Here is a 21,292-nt window from a genome sequence, read left to right on the forward strand (position 1 = left end):
GGAGCAACACAACCTCCACTGAATGGACGCAAAATATGTGGCAAATACAATTTAAATTCTTTAAAATTCTTTTGATTTGGAAACAGATTATAAACATATATACAACATTTTTTAAGACACCACGAACCTTTAAGGGTTCGTGGTGTCTTAAAAAATGTTGTATCTTAAAATGATGAGTACTGTACTCTCACTTTAGTTTGTCTTTACATTTCTGTGACAGCTAGTTATGTAAATAGTAGTCGTATTAAAAATGGCACACACATACACAATCTACTTCCATGGTTTGCATTTATTTAACGTTTATTATGGAGTTCAAACAATTAGTGAGAATAAAATGGATAGATGAACCGCATGCATAAAAAGGTACACAACTCTGTAAATAGATAATAAAGCTCATTGTTATATATATTCGTATACCATAAGGGGAGTGTCATGCATCATCCTAAAACAAATAAGCTAACGTTGCACTGAAGGGGTATGAATGATACGCATAGAATCTTATTAAAAGCACACCGCAACTTCTACAATTAGGATGTTGCTCCATTAAGCAGCCTTTAACATTCAAATAAAATAAAAAGTCTTCATTTGCTGTTTATTGCCAAGGTAAAGGATTGTAGTGCACCTTCAGGAGTAACAACAGCTTTAAAATGGCCGCCTCCGACAACAACACCACACGAGAAGGCTAAACCAGAATATTCGGAACAGCTGGCAGTACTCCACTCAGTGCATTCATTTCCTCGGCCATTCCTAATATTTGGAGCTTCTGGCATGGCTCAAGAGGGCGAAGGAAAGATTAGGAATGGCCCTCAGTATGAGAAACCACAACAACACATTTCCGTCAAATGCATACGATTACTTCACAAGATTAAACACCTTCCCTTCATTTTGGAGATTGTGCAACATATTAGGCACTCCGTTCAATTTGTGCAAGGTGGTGTGAGGAGCCACCGCAAGAAGTATAAAACAAATAGCTAGCACACACGCAAGTGGATTTTTTTTAAACTTTCTTTCTAGGCGTTCTGTTCATTTCTGTTATGTGAGGTGGCATCTATGGATAACCGACGAGCGGTGCAATCAGATCAATTAGAAAGGCGCTGTGCACATTGTGCCTGTGCATGTCATGGATTAAATTTTTTTTTTAACTTTTGTGGATTATTGTAAGTGTTCTGTTTATTTATGTTGTGTACTGTGGCAGGTATCATAATTAACTGGTGAAAGGAGCCAGACTATACAAATGACACGTACATTTGGGGCTCCTGCGTTCCGTGGCCCTTTTTCTTTTGTGGATTATTTACAGTCATTCTGTTCATTTCTATTCTGCACGGTGACCGTTATTTGTCAGAGGAGACATCCCACGACTTGTACATTGGAACCCCAACGTGCCCCAAGTGTTGCTTCAGCACGGTTCAGAAGGCCTACCGATGAGCGTCCCGACCCTGTGGATTCTTCCGAAAACCTCCCCAAGAGAATGAATTCCAGCATCTGACCACCTGAGGTGAGATTATTTCAAGGGCACCAGGGAGGGTAGCGCTGGGCGTTCGTCGCGTGTGGGCAAATTGAAGTCTTTCTCGTGTTAGTGTCAACAATCTACACAAAGTGTTCTTGGAAGAAGACACAAAATGGCGTCTTTATAGCCAGGTGAGCAGGCTGTCCCTGTCCATGTGTGAGCCAGACAGAACCGTCTCCATGTCCATCAGGAGGTCTGAACTCAGACCCTCCGGGATGCAGGGCATCAGCTCCTCACTCTCGCTCATGGCAGGCATCGAGTCTTGTAAAGTCGACGACTCGCCGCACTCACCTACGACGGAAGGTTCTTTTTTTTTTTTTTTTAAATGACCAAGTGATGTTAGCATTTTAGCTAAGTGGTTTTAGCACGATCTTTCATGCTTATCAACCCGTCTCGGCGCTTTTTCTTCTCAAATTGCCGGAATATTGTTAGCATAGCAACGGTCTTATGCTACATGTCAGCATTTTGGAAGAGGCGTTACCAGTGTCCATGTGATCCGCAGAGGCGAGCGCCAGGTCGGACGAGCGCGGCAGGCTGCTGACGCTCAGGCCGCTGTCGGTGCTCTCGTTGCGCGAGTGAGCGCCGCTGCGGGGAGCCAAATAAGTTAATAAGTAACGTCACGTGACAATAACGACGGGAAAGATGAGGGAGGTGGCGACGCTCACCCGTTCAGTGTGGGCTCGTGGGCGGGTGCTCGGATCCTGACATCCACAGATGGAGCAAGCGTGTTCCTGTCATGATCCATAGCCACTGACATCGGGTTTCTTCCTCCTCCGGTTGTGTCCTGCAACGCACGCATGTGGACAGATTCATTCAAATACAATAAATAGACGTCTTACAAATCAAAATGTTACTTTTTTTTTTTTTTAATATACAAAGAGGCTGCTGTCAACCACAGCTCACGAGACATACACACACACACACAACATGCCCCCGTCTCTCAAAGGCGCATGCATGTCACATGTTGGCTACAAATTATTCTTCTAGTTACTGAACTGTGATTTGGCAGAGTTTCTATCACTCACCAGCAGAGGACGCTCGTGTGACACTAAATGGTTCCATTTACTACAGTAAGTAAACTTGCATGTAATGAAAGCATACCGGTGCAATTATGTAAATACGTCCTCGACATCAATGGAAAGATTTACACCACGCCCTTTGTTCTTACTCATGCCCTTATGATGTATTTATGTTGTAAACGTGAGTTGATAACCACGCCGCACTCCGTAATTGCCCCTTGGGAATTAAAATGAAAAAAAATAATAAAGTTATCGGCAACATTTGTAATAACCTGTGTGTTCATCTGCATTTGTTGCTTGCAGCGCAGTCTTTCTTTCTCCTTCCGCTGCTGCGTGACCAAGCTCAGCAAGCCTGTAACACCAAAAAAAATGTATAATTTAAGAGTTAAAATAATAAGTTTCATTCATTTCCTTAAATCAACCGTTTGTTTGTTTTTCTCGTGACCTTTCCGGTTGCGGTGAAGCTCGTGGACAAACAAGCACCTCTGCAGATCCCCACCCCCACCCCAAAAAAACAAAACTGGACTGTGGCGGCGCTACCTAGACGCGGGTGGAGCCACGTGGTGCTCTTATTTATGTGATCGATGTAGTACACGTCCCCTTCGGCAGTGGCGGCCCGCTCCCAGCCTTCAGGCAGCCCACCTGAACAGCAGCGAGAGCACACATGAGCAGGAGAAGACGCACAAGATGAGCCTCTTTCTTTCTTTTTAAAATTTTTTTTGGGATGCCATCTGAGCAAAGGATTGCGGACAAAGAAACAGCGCACGAAACTGCAAAGTATTCGTCGGATACAGTGATGGCCTTGAGATATGAGCGCCGAGTGACGGCAGTGAATTTAACTTAGTTCACAATCACAGTTTGGCAAAAATAGTGAACAATTTAATCCCCACCCAAAAACAGCATCACAATGCCATTCCGTGCTTACTGAGTTTACAGTGCTTAAGTACAGTCCAGTGACTAAAGTGATTAAAGCTGCCAATGGTTTTGACATTTTCAGTATATAGTTAATTTTTATTTTGAGTTGTCTTTTTTTTTTTTTTTTTTAGTTTGCTGTACTTCATTTTCAAAGCAGGTTTGTTCATTTTGATTTGATTGATTTTTCAAAGATGCTTTGTTTTAGGTTTTATTGGTTTTAGTATGAGTTTTAGGTTTTTCCACTTTATTTTTTTGTGTGCTAGATTAAAAAAAAAAAAGAGAAAGAAAAAGTAAGGTAAGTATTGTGTAGTAAAAATAATATTGGATTTTTTTTTTCGAAAACCATGCCCAAATCAAATACAGCTGCTATATGATAGTCCGCAGACGTTGAAGTACACGAAGTGCAGTGCGACGCGCGCTGCTTCGAAAGTTAGACCCATCGCAACCCGAACGTCTCCTTGTTTGCCAACTTCTAAGATGCATTTGTGGCTTGAACTCCTGTGGAGGTAAACCTCATTGTGCGACATTCGATTTATAGCGTTGAAGGAAACGCCACATAATGAAGTGCCGACAAGTTCATTCATGATTGCCGAATGACAAGAAACTCCTATTGCATCATACGCGCCAGCTGAGCCGTACCATCGAGAAACTCGAAACTGAACGGTAAAAGCCCACGGACTGAAAAAGAACGGGGAGTCGCTCCACCAATTTCATGTTCTTGTGACTTTGTTTCTTGCGAGGATTCGCGAATGATACCTGCGTCTGGATTGCAGTTGGGCGGCGTGGTGGCCGTGGCCGGGTTGCTCAGGGAGTGGGCGTGGACGGGGGACGGGCTGGGCTGCGGCGGCGGCGGCGGGGGGGCGGCTGACTGGAGCTGCGTCAGCCGGGGGTCGTGCCAGGTGGTGGTCTTGTCCAGGTGGCTGCACGCACACACGCGCGCGCACGCACGCACCCGCCAGGTTAGAACAATGACTTGAAGAAACGAGACTGGATTGACCAGTATGACAACAGGTGCAGCGTGCACGCACGTGAGCGCATGCGAGAGACTCACAAGTCACAGCAATTTGCCATTTTGTAATTTCCACGAACAACGGAGTGCTACTTTGTGACACATGATAGTCTCGTTTTGGGACGGTGGTAGGGTTTTCAAGCATTGGTTCGGGGGCTCAGAAAGAGAGGGTTCGATTTTCAAAACTGGGGTTTTCAGGCAAGGATTAGGGTTTTAATTAAGGTGGGTGTTTTAAATGCGGGTTTCAAGACAGGAGTGTGGTTTCAAACCACAGTCGTGCATTCGTGTTTGGGTTTCAAGACAGGGTAGAGGTTTCAAAACACAGGACTAAGGTTTCGAGACAGGGTTCGGCCTTCAATGTTAGGGTTTCGAAACGAGGTTAGGGTTTCAAGAGATGTTTCAAAAAAAGATGGTGCTACAATGTAAGGTTTCAAACCGGCGGTGTGGTTTCAAATGAAGTTTGAACACTGGATTAGAGTTTCAAGCCTCGGTTAGGGCTTCAAATTAGGGTTTCAAGGCAAGGTTAGCTTTCAAAAACGTTTAGTGCTTCAGTTTAAGGTTTCAAGACGGACTGATAATGTGCCAATGCTCAAAAACAGCATTCTGGCTTAAAATCAGGTTTCAAGGCAGGATTAGGGTTTTCCAAGTCGAGTGTCGAGACCGTGTTGGGGTTTCAAATTAGGGTCTTAAACCACAGTTGAGGTTTCAATGTGGGGGTTTTCGAGATAGTTTCAACGACAGGATTACGGTTTCAAAGTGGCGCTTCAAGACAGGGTTTGAAATTAAATTTGCCACTAAAACTGGATTAGGGTTTCAAACCAGGTTTAGGGCTTCAGGGACTGCAAGGTCACGCAACCGCTCTTACTTGAGGAAGTATCGTTGTCCAGTGGGCGTCTTGGCCATCTCCCAGCCGTGCGGCAACGGCACGTCGTCCGGTATGACGGGTGGGGCGGCCGCTGCCACCGCTGCGGCCACGGCCGCCGCGTCGGGCATGTTGACGGGTAGCGAGGCGGGCGAGGAATGAGCACGGATGTGGTGAGGCGTGAGGGACGCACACGCGCTGCCGTCCGAACTGGCCTGACGTGGAAGAAAAACACTCACGCAATACATCAGATGCTTCTATGAAAGGAAGCGGAACATGTGACAGCGTTATGCTTTTCAATTTGAGTCTCAGGGGAGCGTTAAGTCCTTTAAACTAGTGTTGTGGTTTCAAATAAAAATTAGGGTTTCAAGATGGGGTATGGATTTAAATTATGGCTTCACGATTAGAGTGGGGTTTCAAATTTGGAATTCAACACATAATTGGGGTTTCAAGTTCATGTTTTAAGCCTGGGTTAGGGTTTCAAACTACAAGGGGGCTTTCAATGGCATGGTTATGGTTTCAATTTTGGCATTCAAAATGGGATTAAGGTTTCAAGACACTGTTGGGATTTCCCTCCAAGATTTGGGCTTCAGATTAAAGTCTCAAAACAGGTTTAGCATTTCAGGTTCAGATTTCAAATATGAGTTGGAGTTCCAAACCAGAGTGGGGTTTTCAAATATGGATTTCAAAACAAGGTCAGGGTTTCAAATTTAGGATTCAAGACAGGATTCGGTATTCATCTTCAGGTTTCAAACCAGTGGTAAGGTTTCAAGACAAGTTTAGGGTTTCACGTTACTGTTTTAAAACGTGGCTAGTGCTTCAGGTTAAGTTTGGGTTTCAAACTAGGATGATGTTTTCAAATTAGGGCTTCAAGAACAATGAGTTTCAATTTAGGCGTACAAGACGGGGTTAAGGATTCACGTTGGAGAGTTGGATATGAAAAGCGATCAAAATAGGGCTCAGGTTGTCTTTTTTACAGGCAATGTGAAAGGGTCTATAGTTTTTGACCACTTATTTATACACTTGAATAGCAATGTTTACTATCATCCGGGTCACACGAAAGGTTCATTCAATACCTGTCTGGAGTGCGAGCGGGGGTCCGGAGGCTTGAAGAAGGAGTCGGGCAACTTCCGCATCCTCATGGGCAGCGAGGCCGGCTGCTGGGGGGCTTTGGCCGGGTTAATGACGGCGCTGAAGAGGGCCTCCAGCTCGCTCTGGGAGTCGCCGCGGACGTGCACCACTTGCTGGCCGGCCGGGGGCGCGCTGCCGCCGCCACGGTGCGCGTCCATGTGGGTGGCTTTTTTTGTGGGCGAGTGTGTGCGCTGGTCACACGATTGACAACAACAAAAAGCTGCAAAACAACACCTCAAAATTAAGAATACGCGTGGACGTCGCGGGGGCATGGGATGAGGCAAAAGTTGCGAGACAATGCGTGACGTGGTGACTGGATTGTTTACACTACTCCCCCACTTTGGTCTGATCTCCCCACGCCCCAGCTGAATTTAATCAGAGGTTATTCAGAACTTCTTTAGAAACACGGAATCAACACGCGAGAAAGTGCGTGGGTGTGTGGAAAAAATAGGAAAAAGTGCACACTACATGCCTCCCACATACCTTCACGCAGACAGTCCGTCTCCCGCACTCTCTTCGTTGGGATCCACGCTCAGGGTTCGGGGAAAGGGGGGGGGGACCAAGAACAAAAACAGTCTGCCACCTCTCCTCTAGGAAGAAATCCACGCAGCGTGAAGTGGAACAAAGTGCGTGGAACAAATCACGACGACTCGTCCAAACTTTTCGTGCGCTTCTGTGCGCGTGCACATACACGTTCCTGTGATAGTGCGCATGGGCGGGGTTGTAGCCTTTAAAGCCGCCGCTGCACCAAACTTGTGCAGCCATTCGGACTCAAAAACAAATCAAAACGCCGATTTCGTCACAGTCGCACGGATGACACAAAACGGATTCTGTGTTATGAGGAGTTTTTGAGCAGATCGATGTCTGAAAAGCAACAAGAAATGACAAGAAATAGCTCAAAATGGACAAAACACGTCCCCCTTATGTGATTTAAAGATTTCACTAAATTAAAGTCAAACCAAAATGTGTTACCTCCAATAATTTATTTGAGGAAAAATCACTCTGAAAGGAAACATCCGCTCCGTTTGGGTGAAGCAGACAGACGGCTTGCACCCTCTGGTGGAAAACACGCGCACTGCAGTTTAAAAAAACACTCGCACACAATATTAATACAATGCGACGCATTCTTCTCAGAGTGCCTTTATATTGAATTAAAAATGGTTTAACATATGTGGATAAATGGTTCAGAAAATGGATGAACGTTTGTAAGAAAATATTTCAACCCCCCCCCAAAAAGACATATAGCTTAGCCAGATAGCAAGACCAATTAGCTGAATTAGAGTAATACAGTATAATTAACGTGAAAGACGGAAAACTAGCTCACATACATTCTATAAACTGGCTTAGACACATTTAAAATGACTCGTCATTTTCGAAAACAGCCCCCCCCCCAAAAAAAATATATATATATGTGGAGCTGTCTCCATATAATTAATTTGCTCGCGTCTGTTAGCTTCACAAACTAGCTCGTCAAACTGTGTACTGATTAACAATAAAGACTGGAGCTATTATTAAGCTAGCTGACAAACGCCACAAATTGGCCAACAAACGCCTTGACAATGAATCATTCTCTGGCCTTAAACAGACAAAAAAAAGTGGATTTGGAGTTAGAGCTAGGTATTTGCCACTGCATTCAGTCCTTGGAGTAATGCTAAGCTAACAGCTGGGGTTCATCCACCACGCTTAGCATACAACAGAGGACACACGTGATTGTGCAACCCCCCTGTTTGTGGGGCCCCCTAAACTGTGTGGCCCCTGTTGACTTGCACTCCGCATTCCACAGCATTCGCCATCTTTCACTCAGTTGTTTTCTTTTCCAAGGAGGTGAGCGTCTCCATCTGGACTCCGGAATGTTCTCCTGCTTCCCGTTTTAATGGCCCAGTTAACGGGAGGTTTTAGCCGGACCCTACAGGAGGCGTCTTTTCCATCCCAATGAGGAAATGTGACGCGTGGATGTCGCGATGAGTGAGTGAGAGAGAGAGAGAGAGGAAGAGGAAAGGGGGGGGTGGTTTTGTGTTCAAATCAAACCACCATGTTTCCCTTTCACATCTGGTTTCCATGAGCGGGAATCATGTCTCGCTCCTGGCGAATATGCACATGAGCACAAATTGTCTGTGCGTCTTATTCAGAGTGGAAGAGCCTTTCTAGGGAATGTCATCAACCTTGATACACTACAACTAACTCAAAAATGCTAACCCTAACACAAACTGTGCTAACACAAAATGCTAACCATAGCACAAACTCCTGAGCTCATCATAATCCAAAACCCTAACCACAAACCTAAAACACCTCAATGCTAACCCTTGTGGCTCCTTTAGTATCTCCACCTCTGATTTCGGGTCAGACCGGGCACATATATTTATAAAATGCTTCACCATAATCCAGAATAAAATCAAGTCCTAACCCTTAACCCCTAACACCCAAACCCTAACGATGACCCAAAACTTCAAAGGTCTAACATCCTGATCCCAACCTAACCCTGATCCAAACCCTTGACTAAGACACCATAACCCTGACCCTGAGCAAGCTGCTCAGTCACAGCATGGCTCTTTTCAGGGAATGGCATCATGGGAATTTATGAGCGGGGGAGACAAAAAAAAAGAGGGAGGGGGTTGAGGTGCTCGGAGAAAAAAAACTTGATGTGACAGGGGAAAGAGGAGCAGCTTTGCTGGGAAATAAAAGTGGAAAAAGAGTTGGGAATAATCCAAGCGGAACAAACGTGATCAACGACTGTTCTCCACCTGCTTTTAACACATCTGCTTTCCTTTGCTCTAAGTACCCTCGCAGGCTCATAATTTCTGCCTAGCAACACATGACCACGGAAGAATGTGACATTCACAGCATAGATGAAGATTTTATGCTGTTTGCTTTGTGTGCGTTTAACTGCATTTAGGGGGGACAAATAAAGTGTTTTTTTTAAAAATTGAATGGGTTTCATATTAATTCATGTTCTTGGCCAGAAGACAGGAAAGAGTCTCGGCCAATTTCCTTCCATCATTTCTATGTTCCATCCTTCCTTGCTTTCGACCATGCTAGTATCCAACACTACATTTGAAGCTACATCCATCCATCTTCCCTTTCTCACTCCCTTCCTTTCTTTCCTTGCTCCATATCATCTAGTCTCGTTCTTTCCTTGTTCCTCTCATGGTAAAACCAGGGGTCCCGAACACGCATCCTGTAGGACACCTGGAGACACCACGGAGTGGCCCGTGAAGATCAGGAGGACGCTGACCAATTACTAAGAGAGAGAGAGAGAGAGAGATGGTTTTGGACACACAAGACTTAAATAACTAACTTAAAAAAAACATTACCTTAGTCATGATTCTTCTACATTTGTACACAAAACATTACACAATTTTGTGCTTGAATAGGGCGAAGTTTTTCCAGCAGATGGCGCTGTATACCTTGCAGCAACACACTGAGGTTCATATTGTGTACTACAGTGTGCATGGTCTAGAAACGAGCGTATGATTGACGTATGGCTTTGAGTCAGAAGCCCTGACAGGTTTATCTAATCTCGCCCAAAAGAACATTTATTTTCACACAATTGTTACAAATTGCGTGACATCACGTTACTGACTTTGAGTTACATAACCATTACGTTATGGCAACACATGACCTTACGCGACATTAAATTGCTGCAATCGTTAAGTTACATGACGTTGTTACGTTGGGTCAAGACATGACGTGACGTTACATTTAGTCGTGTTACAATTTGCCATCTTCTACGACACGCTACTTACGGTATGCAGTTTATGATATGGTATTTATAAGATAAGAAAACCTTTATTAGTCTCGCAATGGAGAAATTCCCAATTCACAGCAGCAAAGTTATGAAAGGAAGAAGTTAGGTTCCGTTCAGTGGAAATGGGTACGTTAAAATAAGTACGCTAAATTACATCGTGGTGTAACATAAGCGATGTTACATTTAGTGACGTTACGTTCTTTTCTGCTTCATTGGTACGGTCCCCAATTCCTGTGCATTCGCTGCGCTTTGATTGCCAGCTGAGTGATGACACCCTCAAGACCTTAAAAGCGCTTGGCGCATGGTGACAAGTTGTACCCGACTCTCCAGGTGTTTGCCTGCCCATTAACAAGATATACACACGAGACTTTTACAGTGTTTACATTGACAAGGGGCATGTGTTCGGCTCACGCATTGAACAACTCACGCCGCTGACGCTTCGACCCCGCTTGCCACCCGCGCCCCCACTACTCACATTCAGCTTCACGCCATAAAAAGTCGGAAGTGTGTAATCTTTACCAATCGGGCCCTTAAAAGGCATCTGGGGGGGTGGGGGGGGGGGGCACAATCTGCACATCAGAGGCCTTATCAGATGTTCTCGTGCTGATGTCATGAGGTGGTATGTCCTCATCGAGGCGCTCCAGTAAAACACATTAGGTGGGAAAGATTCTGTTACCTGAAGAAAGCGGAGTATGCAAGTCTACATATGTGTGTGTATATGTAAGTAAGTAAGTGTGTGTGTGTGTGCGCGCGCGCACAGTTTGAAGCCGTTTTCCCACAGTAGACGACCGATCTGTGCAGGGTGGGAGGACACAGGAAGCAAAGTCTGCTGGGAATTTGGACCCCGAGGAATCTCATCTGCTGTTCATCAGCCATCAGTCAAGCCTGCGCGAGAGCACACACACACACACACACAGAGTGGAGTGCAGTTTAAAATAACTGTACAACGTATGAACATAAAAAGCACATTTGGGGGGCTATTTTTTGCCAATCGACACGTTTTCATCAATGTGACTGTTGAAGGAGAATAGCAGACATGCAGTATACAACAGATGGAGTAGAATGGAACACAATGTGTGCACAGCAGTACAATATTGATAGTGTAGATAAGAATGATAAAGAAAAAAGTCTGTTACAATTTTGTTGCAAGGACCTTACTTTACATTAACATCCATTAGATTAAATTATGCGGTTAAATTGTGGTGCATTATGTTAAATTACATTCTGTGGCATGTTCATAAGATTGATTTGTTACATGACGTTATGCTACATGAAAACACGTCACGTTAAATGACCTTACCTTAAAAATACATTTCATTAAGTTACCATAGATTAAGTTAGGTTACATCATGTTACGTCACCTGAAAATAAATCGGGGGATTGCGTCTGGAAGGCCATCCGGCGTAAAAACTGTGCCAGAAAAATGATGTGAGACCCGAATCGTAACCCCTGATGGAACAAGTGAAGTTACCTTAAGAAATCTTAGACCAGGTCCATTTACTATTGTTAAATGAGGCTGCAATTGATTAGCTTGCTGTCAGATACATGACATGCTGTTACGTAACAGTGATACATAACGTCTATACGCCACGTATAGCTCACATTGCATCAAGTTATATTATGATAAGCTAGGCGACACGCTACGTTGCTCAATGACAAATCGCGCAATGCCCTGTAAACATTGCGCCCCCGTTACAGTAAACTACAAAGTCGTCACGTCAGATTGTGTCACGTTACGTCAGTCTGTTTCATCGAGCTAAAGCGTGCGACATATTTTACATTTGCTTATGTTACCTTATTTTAGGTTTGTCGTGTTACATTTCCAAATGTTAAATTTAGGTTCGATTCGGTTTCATTTTGTGATCATTTCATTACGTCGAATTGAATAAAGTGAGGTTACGTTAAATGACACCCGATTGCGTCAACAATATCCGCGTTGTTTGTCTGCAGAATGTAATCGATGGATCTGGTGGAATCCGAAGGGGTGATGATAAGAAGTCAAAGTATAGCGAGACCCTGCAGGATGCACGCTTTCTCAAGGAGTCCAACGGGGCAGAGGGAGGGGAGGGATGAAGCAAGGGAGGGGTGAAAAAAAAAAAAAAATCCCGCTCTACTCTGACTGGTGTGATGATCCGCTCAGTCCGTCTGATCTCCCGGGATGAACTACAGGCGGGCCGCGACAGCGACCGCTCCGATCCCCGACAGCCCGCGGGCCAGAAGCCGCGATAACCTGCTGACGTGCGACGATTTCCCCGAGGATAACCGATGGTTTGGGTGAGTTGACCTCGTTTGTGCTCCTGCAGAATCTTAAAATGAACAAAGTTCAGTATTAAGTTTTTTTTGGGGGGGGGGCGGGGGTGAAATGAAGAATTCTTCAGGTTTCTTGTGTTTCGAAGTCAAACGTTACCGATCGATACGTTGTGTTTACTTGCGGCAGGCAGAGCCAACTGTTGGCTCGCCTCAGCGCCGCCAAGCGCCGGCAGGCCCTGAGGGGCCCGGCCCACATGTTCACCGCGCCGTCCGCCGGTCCGTCCGAGGTGGAGCAGCGCTTCCTGGAGGCGGCCGAGTACGGCAACATCCCCGAGGTGCGCCGCATGCTGCTGCACGTGCCGCACCTCAACGTCAACACGGTCAACTACATGGGCCAGAACGGCCTGCAGTTGGCTGTGGCCAACGAGCACCTCGAGGTGACGGAGCTGCTGCTGGGGAGGCCCGACTTGGCTCGGGTGGGAGACGCCCTCCTGTTGGCCATCAGTAAGAGAAAACTCTTCTTGCTAGTCCCGAACCTGACCCTGATCCATAACCCGGTATCCCTAGGCTGGCTTAACTCCTAACCCTTTCAGGGACAGATATTCCAAACTTACTTCCTCCTACGTGAACAAACCCCAAAATCCCTACGAATAGTCGAAAGTCGATTCTTCAACGAATAGGACGAACTTGTGAAATCCGCACTTTTAAGAAGATCGTTTTTGCCCCAGTTTTTTTCCCCCTGGCTCCTAAATGACGATATTTAGGTTTCTATGATTGGAACGCTACGATTCGACTTGACTTGCACTCCAAAGCTCGTAACGTGAATTCAAGTGTCTCAAGGCGCAATAACAAGACCTAGAAAGGTGATTCTCCCAACGTCGGTCATTCTCAGTGAAAGTTTCCAACCACCTGGAGGCGACGAGCGGACGAAAAATAACATTCTGGACATTGCAGGTAAGGGCTATATCCGCATCACCGAGGCCCTACTAGCGCACCCTTCGTTCCGAGACGCCCATCGTCTGACAGCCAGCCCCGCTCAAGTGGACCTGCTGGATGACTTCTATGCTTACGATGAGGACGGGACCAGGTAAGACAAAGACGGGGGGGGCGAGGCTTTCCTGGATTCGGCCCAAGAGTGCTGAAGTCAATCGCTGTCGTTCAAGATCACTCGGTGCACGATCTCAGTCCAGTAAGAAAGTCATGTCTGAGCGCTCCGTAACGAACCTCAGGTTCTCTCAAGACGTGACTCCCGTGATCCTGGCGGCGCACTGCCAAGAATACGAGATCGTCCACACGCTCCTCAGTAAAGGGGCTCGCATCGACCCACCGCACGACTACTTCTGCGGCTGCAACTCGTGCAACTACCAGCAGAAGTTTGACTCCTTCAGCCACTCGCGCTCTCGCATCAACGCCTACCGCGGGCTGGCCAGTCCCGCTTACCTCTCCCTGTCCAGTGAGGATCCGGTGCTGGCTGCGCTGGAGCTCAGCAACGAGCTGGCCATGCTAGCCAACATCGAGAAGGAGTTTAAGGTACGTTTAACGATACGCCTGCCGTTCGCATCGTCTCATCTTCAAGGATATAAACATCTGAAATAAAATGTTCTACTCCGCCGCCAAACGGACTGCGAAAGACGGGAGTAAAAATGTGACTTTTTATGAGGCCGGTGGGAGACGTAAACGACGACGAGAGTCTCGATCTTATCTCAAGAGCGATGGTCGCTTGACGTGTGTGTGTGTGTGTGTGTGTGTGTGTGTACACAAGGAGTTTCTATGAGCGTTTCAATTCGTCATCTATTGATAGAACCCACACCTTTTTCTGTGTGCGTAGAACGACTATTGCCGCTTATCCAGCCAGTGTAAGGACTTTGTGGTGGGTCTCTTGGACCTCTGCCGCAGCACCGAGGAGGTAGAGGCCATACTAAACGGAGAAACCGACTACGAAGACAGCTACGACCCGCCCGGTCGCCCTTCCCTCGCACGCCTCAAGTTAGCCATCAAATATGAACTGAAAAAGGTCAAACCGGAGGAAAAAAAAAAGAAAAAAAAGATTTGACTTGCTAGCGCTATGCTAACTCTGGTCACGGTCATCATTCTTCTTTTTCAGTTTGTGGCCCATCCCAACTGCCAACAGCAGCTACTAAGTATCTGGTATGAGAACCTACCGGGGCTCAGGCAACAGACCACCGGCGTCAAACTACTGGTGGTCCTGGCCGTGGCTACGGGGCTACCCGGGTTGTCTTTGGCGTACTGGATCGCACCATGTAGTAGAGTCGGTTCCGCGTCTCATCCAAAAATCCACCCGTCCGAATGTCTTCCCCCCCAACTCAGATTGCGTTTGTTTTTGTGGAGCTAGGTTGGGCGGGTGATGAGAAGCCCCTTCATGAAGTTTGTGGCCCACGCCTCATCTTTTACGATCTTCCTGGGCCTGCTGATCCTGAACGCCGCGGACCGTTTTGCGGGGACCGCGTTGTTGCCCAACATGACCCACCACAACGTGCCAGAAGCGGGCGCGGACCCAAGGCTGCTCTATCGCATGACCACAACGCCCTTCACCTGGATGGAGATCTTCATCGTCTCATGGGTCATGGGTAGGACCATCCAGAACTGGGAAAATTTGGGTTTCTAAGACAGGTTCTGGGAGATACCGCCCTAAGTCAGCTGGAATAGGCTCCAGCGATCAACTACCCTAGTGAGGAGAAGCGAAAATTGACGGATGGATGGGGCCGGAGCTTCACCTTTTATCCTCCTGTTTACAGGTATGATCTGGACTGAGGTGAAGGAAATCTGGAGTCTGGGGCCCGGGGAGTACCTGGTGGAACCGTGGAACTTTCTGGACTTTGGGATGCTGGCCATCTTCCTGGCGTCCTTCAGTTGTCGCTTGTCCGCCCTGAGACACGCCAGCTTTGCTCAGACTCGCGTCGACGCGCATTACACCGAGCTGACAAATGTCACGCTGCCTCCAGAGCTCCTCTACTTTACGCTGGGTGACAGCGGTCTTACCTCTTTTCTGGCCAGCTACGGTATGCAGACCTCTGCTATTCCAACCCGGTATCCCATCCCGTTTTGTTTTTTCCCCAGCACGTATCCACTGGTTGCCGTCGGATCCCCAACTCGTGTCCGAGGGTCTGTACGCAGTGGCGGTGGTTCTGAGCTTCTCCCGGATCGCGTACATCCTGCCGGCCAACGAGAGCTTCGGGCCTCTGCAGATCTCCCTGGGCAGGACGGTGAAAGACATTCTCAAGTTCATGGTCATCTTCCTGCTGGTGTTTCTGGCCTTCATGATCGGCATGTTCAACCTGTATTCCTACTACCTGGGCGTCAAGCAGAACGACGCCTTCACCACGTGAGCCACCAATGTTTCTTCGACATCCGACTGCCATATACGAAACTGGATTTAAAAAATGGTGACCGCAACAGGCTGGAGGAGAGCTTCAAGACGCTGTTCTGGGCCATATTCGGACTGTCCGAGGTGCGCTCGGTGGTCATCAACAACGGGCACAAGTTCATCGAGAACATTGGCTACGTGCTGTACGGCGTTTACAACGTCACCATGGTCATCGTGCTGCTCAACATGCTCATCGCCATGATCAACAGCTCCTTCCAGGAGATCGAGGTTGTCACGGATCGGACGCCAAGTCCGCGAGACATTCGCTAATGTTTACGCTGGGGAGAAACGGAAGAATTTATAAGGGAGGAAAAGGAGGACAAAACACGCCGTCGTGCCATTCGTCAAAGTTGTTATGGCGTCGAGGGTAAAGCATGCAGAAAAAAAAATGAACCCAGCTTAGGGTCAGTTTTTCACGGATAAAGTTTGCGGGTTCAGGTGAGGATCCGAGTGATGACGGTGCGGCCGTCAAAAGTGTCATTTCTCTCGCACTCCACCAGGACGACGCCGACGTGGAGTGGAAGTTCGCCCGGGCCAAACTGTGGTTCTCCTACTTTGAGGAGGGACGAACCCTACCGGTGCCTTTCAATCTGGTCCCGAGTCCCAAGTCAATATTGGGCTTGTCCAAAGGCGTCAAGTCTCTGGCGATGCGGTTCGCGAGGGGGCAAAGCGAGGACAAACGCGACACACAACTGGACAAGGTGACTTCTTCAGAATCAACAATCGCACCTCCCGTCGCCGTCACGCTGTTTCAGTTCTCCGTTTGATTTTCAGATGGGAGAAGGGAAGCATTCAGCATTCAGCGGTTCTACAAGTCCCTCCCGGTATCAGGTATCAACACCAGAATGCGTTCTATAATTTTGGAGGATTCCACAAGACTCACATTGAGCCAAACCGTAGAAGATCATGAAGCGTCTGATCAAGCGTTACATCATCAAAGCCCGAGCCGACCGGGAGAGCGACGAAATCACCGAAGGTGAGCTCGCGCGGCGCCAAACGGAAATGACCTCGCCCCGTTTGACCAAACGATGATTCGACTTAGGCGAGCTGAAGGAAATCAAGCAAGACATCTCCAGCCTCCGCTACGAGCTTTTGGAAGAGAAGTCTCAGAACACGGAGACGCTGGATGAGCTGATGAGGCGACTTGGCGACATCACCGCAACATCCTGAATTACATTTTCTTCGTATGGTTGCTTTTTTCTGTTTTTTTTTTTTTTTAAATATTGATGCAGCTTGTAAGTTCTATCGACTTGTATAAACAACTGTGCTATCCAGCGGCTGGATTGGCTTTCAAAGGACTGCCGTTTGTACCTCGCATGTAAGATAACACGTAAACACGAGACACCGAACTACAATGATAATACTGTATATACATACCCCAAATTGCTTGAGTGTCATTCAAAATCAAGACGCTTCTTGCAGCTGACCCCACGATAGGTTGTTCTGTTCACCCTTTGGGAGACAAGAGAAAGGACAAACGTAAACCCAAACTAAACAAAACAAAGACAATTTCTCCAGTCTTGAACACAGCCGCATCGATGATAATGCAGTACTCACGGGTATATCTTCTTCATCCTCAACGAAGAGTGACTGTCACCACAGCTTACTGAGGAGCTGAGATGACTTCATGCACTGTATATCCGAGGGTCCGTTTGAAAACTCCTCCCAGGTGGCCGAGGTGGACATACCAGAAAGGAGCAGCACAAAGTCCATTGGGTTGAAGCAAGAAATGTAGCAACAAAAAAAAAAATGGACATACTGTAAGTTGCAGCGCTGCTGCGGGTACATTCATCTTCATTTGTTGTTCATCCAACGTCAGTGTAGCGTCTGACGTGTCATGCGTCTAAAGTTGCTCTTGTTCACACAAAAACTCACACGCTTATTCTTGGAGCGCAGACACACTGTGCGGACTCCGTTTACTCAACTCGGCGCACGAGTAGCGAGCGACACATATATTGTACACAACAGAAATTCGGTCTGTTTAGATAGCTCGACAAGTGGAAAAAAATAACACCGTGCAAGCATAACTCGTCGATTGAGGCTCAATCCAACTGTTGCGCAAATGTAACAGTTGGGATGGAGTGTTGATTGGTCCTGCCGGAGAATTAATTGCATTGTGTTTTTTAAAAACAAGCTCACAGCTTTGCTTCAGTCAAGTCCACATAGCTTAATGGTAACACACAACACAAAATGCAACAAACCAGCTAACGGGTCGCATCCGAGTCACCGTCTTTGAACAATCCAAGTGATGGACATTTGAACAAAAATGCTGGAGCAACTCATGCCGACCAACAACACAAGACTCACAGCCATATACATATATGTTTTTTTAACTCTGCGAAGAATGGGTAATTACAGCATCTCACTGAGGGTTGAAGCCTAGGGCCCGACTGATATGGATTTTTTTAAAGCTGATTTCGATATTTGGCAGAAAAGAAATTCCGATAACCAAATAATCGGACTATTAATTAAAGAATAGATAATGAATAAAATACCATTTTTGGTCACTTGATGATTACAACAATAAAGATATGAATTACAGGCAGAGTGTTTCACCGTTTTATAATACTTTTCATTTAGTATTTAATAATTCGTATGATTTTGGCTGTTTTTTGGGGGGTTATTGTCAGCATTTTTTTGTCTTCTGTTGTAATGTCTAAAATTTTTATTTTAAAAACTGGGGATTTTTTTCCCCCTATTTTTAATTTCCAAAAAATTCTACATTTTTTTGCCAATTTTAAAAGCGCTAATATGGGCCGATTAAATCAGCCAGTCGTTCGATTGGCCACTCCCTGGTTTTACCAGCTCCATGGTTTATCCGTATATCTGTATTACACTGCCCCCTGGTGGTGATCAATTATTTATCATGTGTACGTCAATCCTCTTTGTTTTCATGGACGAGATCTACAATGATGGTAAGACTATTATCGAGTGCTATTGTTTTTCTTAAAACATTAAATAAACCAAAGCTATTACTGTTCCATTTGGCAACATCTTTGTACTTAATGATTTTGTTTTAGAACTTTAAAAAAAATCACATCTTCTTGATCCAATTGTGATCTCTGAAAATGACGCGATCGACCCCCGATTTTTTTTTTTTCAGATGTGTGAAACCGTCATTGAAACATTTACAAGTTTTGAGCCAGGAAAACCAGACGGTCCACGGCATCCGGTTTGAGCGCAGCTCTGTGGCACGGGACCATGTTGCCGTCGGTGCTGAACGCTCTCTCCGACGGCGCGCTGGTGGCCGGGATGCACAAATAGTGCCGCGCGAGCTTGGCAACGTGAGGGAAATTTGTCTGGTGGCATTTCCACCAGTCGAAAGGGTCGACGTCGCTGTCCACCTCGGTGGTCTGCAAGTAGACGGTCAGCTCCTTCCTGACGCTTTCCTCTTCGGTCATTGCGCCGCCCTGCCTTTTGAAAAAGCTGGCCAAGGTCTTTTTTCGTTTCACCTTAGGAGGATCATCAGGTTCCGCTTCCGCTTCAGAACCCGCAGCCCCTTGGACCACGTCCTGTTGAGTCTTCATCAGTGACACAATCTCTTCGACCGCTCTGGATAGAACCCGCTCCACCTTTTCTTCATCGACGTACTTGGTTCGAAACCGCGGATCGAGCAGGGACGCCATATCGAGCAGGTCGTCCACGACCGGGTCGGAATATTTCTCATTCAAGTCGGCGAGGATGTTTCTCTTCACGTCCTTTGTCAGCTGAGTGTCGTTCTCTTCCTCGGCAAGAATGGAGGCGTTGAAGAGCTTGAGCACCGGCTTGAGGTAGGAGACGCTGACGTATTGCTCACCCGACAAAGCGTCTGTGAAGTCCTGCAGGGGGCCCAAGGCCTTGTTGACGGCCTCGAGGACGTCCAAATCTTGCCAGCTCGGGACCAAGTGCCTGGATTTCTTGTCGTCTTTTAGAACGTGACTAATGGCCCTCTCTTGCTCGAGCACTCTTTGGATCATTGTTTGACGCGAGCCCCACCTGGTCGGCGTCTCTGCCGTCAGCATGTGGTTTGGAAGACCCAGATAGTTCTGAACAATGGCCAGGTCCCTCCTTTTCTTACTCGAGTACGAGAAGGTGGACACAATTCTTTTGCACAGGGCAATGGCTTGCTGTATGCCTTCGTTTTTCAGACCTTTCTCTACAAAAAAAAAACAAACAACAATAACATCGTATTAGTTCGCTGACACTAATTAGGGGATACCAGGTATTGCATCGGGCCGATACCAGACTTATTTCAAGGTAATGTGAAGGATGCCAATACCAGCCACCGATACTTAAAGGAGAAAAAAAAGAAATCGGACACTCAGTAAGACTTCCTTTCGTCCGCAGCATGTGTACCAGGAACAAAAAAAGCAACGGGGTAACATGACACTTAAAATTTACACTCACAAAATTACACAAAACTGAGAAAAAAAATGTGGGCGGTGGTCCAAAATACGATTGAATATGATGACTCAATTATTGAAATAGTCCCAACACGCATGGCAATATTAACAATTTCTTACCGATGGCTCGGTGAAGTCTGTGACCAAAGCACTGGAGTCCAGTCCACTTGTTGAGTTCCACGGCTTTCTTGATGTTGTCTCCATCGTCGGTCGTGATGGCCACGAGTTTGTTCTGCGGAAGCCCCCAAGAATCAAGTGCCTCCTGCAGCCCCGCCGCCAGTAATTGCTCATCGGGAAAGTAGCTCGTCTGCAGACGATGGCTTTGCAACAGCCAGTCGTCGCTTACGAAGTGAACGGTCACGCCAAAGTAGGGCTCCATGGTGTGACTCAACCACATGTCGGTCGTCGCTGCGAAGTGGCGGACGGCCGCCAGCTCCGTTCCGAGTTTAGCTCTGTGCTTCTCGTACAAGTTGGGGATCGCAATTTGGCCGAAGTACTTTCCGCTCGGGACTTCATACCTGGGGTCCAGCGTCTTGATCATCTGCTTGAAGCCTTCTTTTTCGACTGTGTTGAGCGCAACCATGTCTTTTGCGAGGTGGATCGTGATAGCGTTGGTGATGTCGATCCAGCGTTTGCTTTTTCTGTCGTAGGGGGCCCCCCTGGCCAGCGCGTCTTGAAGGGATTTTGGGTTGCCCGCTGACGCGAACGGCGCAGTTTTTAACTTCATACATTCTTCATATTCCGAGACATGCCTGCGGCTCAGGTGGTGGAGCAAATTGCTCGTGTTGCCGCCACTGGCCGCAACTTTAGAGAGGCAAATCTTGCACAAAATGTTTTTTTGGTCCAAGTCAGATTTTCGGAAACCAAAATACCGCCAAACAACAGACAAGGCTCCTCTTTTGGGCACGATCTCTTCCGTATCTCCATTTTCCACTTCTGAGATTTCAATTTCAAACGGTTCGGTGGCTTTCTTATCCATCGTCGCCACGGGAGGCACAAGAGACTGTTGACATTCAACGCGCCGCGCATCAATGAAAAGGGTCCCATGTGAAACTGGTCGACCCGGTGCAACGTTCCGCACGGTTTG

At 46.8% G+C, this 21,292-nt stretch overlaps 3 protein-coding genes and 1 long non-coding RNA gene across 7 annotated transcripts; 1 reads left to right on the forward strand and 3 right to left on the reverse strand.

Moving 5' to 3' along the window:
- Nucleotides 1-269: 269 nt before the first annotated feature.
- On the reverse strand, nt 270-7,140 carry LOC147194066 (transcriptional coactivator YAP1-like). 4 transcript variants are annotated; one of them, XM_086131759.1, is made up of 9 exons: nt 6,927-7,140; nt 6,389-6,663; nt 5,316-5,527; nt 4,198-4,361; nt 3,067-3,168; nt 2,799-2,878; nt 2,173-2,291; nt 1,989-2,092; nt 270-1,798 (listed from the first exon to the last, which is right to left on the reverse strand). In XM_086131759.1, exons 2-9 carry the CDS (start codon nt 6,599-6,601, stop codon nt 1,629-1,631), a joined length of 1,164 nt encoding a protein of 387 aa, XP_085987885.1. In that variant the 5' UTR covers nt 6,602-6,663; nt 6,927-7,140; the 3' UTR covers nt 270-1,628. The 4 variants fall into 4 exon arrangements, with proteins under 4 accessions (XP_085987885.1, XP_085987884.1, XP_085987887.1 ...); XM_086131758.1 differs by having other exon boundaries at nt 270-1,813; XM_086131761.1 differs by lacking the exon at nt 3,067-3,168.
- A 5,177-nt stretch (nt 7,141-12,317) lies between these two features.
- trpc6a (transient receptor potential cation channel, subfamily C, member 6a) lies at nt 12,318-17,100 on the forward strand. The gene is made up of 14 exons (XM_086131018.1): nt 12,318-12,462; nt 12,626-12,942; nt 13,393-13,525; nt 13,668-13,968; nt 14,267-14,452; nt 14,543-14,707; nt 14,792-15,026; nt 15,195-15,422; nt 15,517-15,781; nt 15,856-16,051; nt 16,324-16,524; nt 16,598-16,654; nt 16,724-16,799; nt 16,866-17,100. Exons 1-14 carry the CDS (start codon nt 12,347-12,349, stop codon nt 16,991-16,993), a joined length of 2,604 nt encoding a protein of 867 aa, XP_085987144.1. The 5' UTR covers nt 12,318-12,346; the 3' UTR covers nt 16,994-17,100.
- LOC147194068 (uncharacterized) lies at nt 15,218-15,879 on the reverse strand. The gene is made up of 3 exons (XR_015103064.1): nt 15,750-15,879; nt 15,439-15,650; nt 15,218-15,325 (listed from the first exon to the last, which is right to left on the reverse strand). It is a non-coding gene; the product is annotated as an uncharacterized LOC147194068 (long non-coding RNA).
- Nucleotides 17,101-17,702: 602 nt separating the features above from the next.
- On the reverse strand, nt 17,703-21,220 carry LOC147194069 (E3 SUMO-protein ligase ZBED1-like). The gene is made up of 2 exons (XM_086131019.1): nt 20,326-21,220; nt 17,703-19,958 (listed from the first exon to the last, which is right to left on the reverse strand). The coding sequence occupies exons 1-2, from the start codon at nt 21,182-21,184 to the stop codon at nt 18,952-18,954; spliced, it is 1,866 nt and encodes a 621-aa protein (XP_085987145.1). The 5' UTR covers nt 21,185-21,220; the 3' UTR covers nt 17,703-18,951.
- Between the last annotated feature and the right edge of the window lie 72 nt (nt 21,221-21,292).

This window comes from Hippocampus guttulatus, chromosome 15 (genome assembly GCF_054856545.1).
Source record: "Hippocampus guttulatus isolate MCC_2025c chromosome 15, RoL_Hgut_1.0, whole genome shotgun sequence".
NCBI lineage: Eukaryota > Metazoa > Chordata > Actinopteri > Syngnathiformes > Syngnathidae > Hippocampus > Hippocampus guttulatus.

Excerpts from the sequence above, each read along its gene's own strand:
- LOC147194066 (XM_086131758.1), bottom strand. The coding sequence starts at position 6,601 with ATGGACGCGCACCGTGGCGGCGGCAGCGCGCCCCCGGCCGGCCAGCAA. Across the intron at positions 2,292-2,798 it reads AAATGCAGATGAACACACAG|GACACAACCGGAGGAGGAAG; the intron begins GTTATTACAAAT and ends CGTGCGTTGCAG. Across the intron at positions 2,093-2,172 it reads CACGAGCCCACACTGAACGG|CGGCGCTCACTCGCGCAACG; the intron begins GTGAGCGTCGCC and ends GGCTCCCCGCAG.
- LOC147194069 (XM_086131019.1), bottom strand. The coding sequence starts at position 21,184 with ATGGATAAGAAAGCCACCGAACCGTTTGAAATTGAAATCTCAGAAGTG. Across the intron at positions 19,959-20,325 it reads CAGACTTCACCGAGCCATCG|AGAAAGGTCTGAAAAACGAA; the intron begins GTAAGAAATTGT and ends TTTTTTTTGTAG.
- trpc6a (XM_086131018.1), top strand. The coding sequence starts at position 12,347 with ATGAACTACAGGCGGGCCGCGACAGCGACCGCTCCGATCCCCGACAGC. Across the intron at positions 12,943-13,392 it reads CGCCCTCCTGTTGGCCATCA|GTAAGGGCTATATCCGCATC; the intron begins GTAAGAGAAAAC and ends TGGACATTGCAG. Across the intron at positions 15,027-15,194 it reads CATCGTCTCATGGGTCATGG|GTATGATCTGGACTGAGGTG; the intron begins GTAGGACCATCC and ends TCCTGTTTACAG.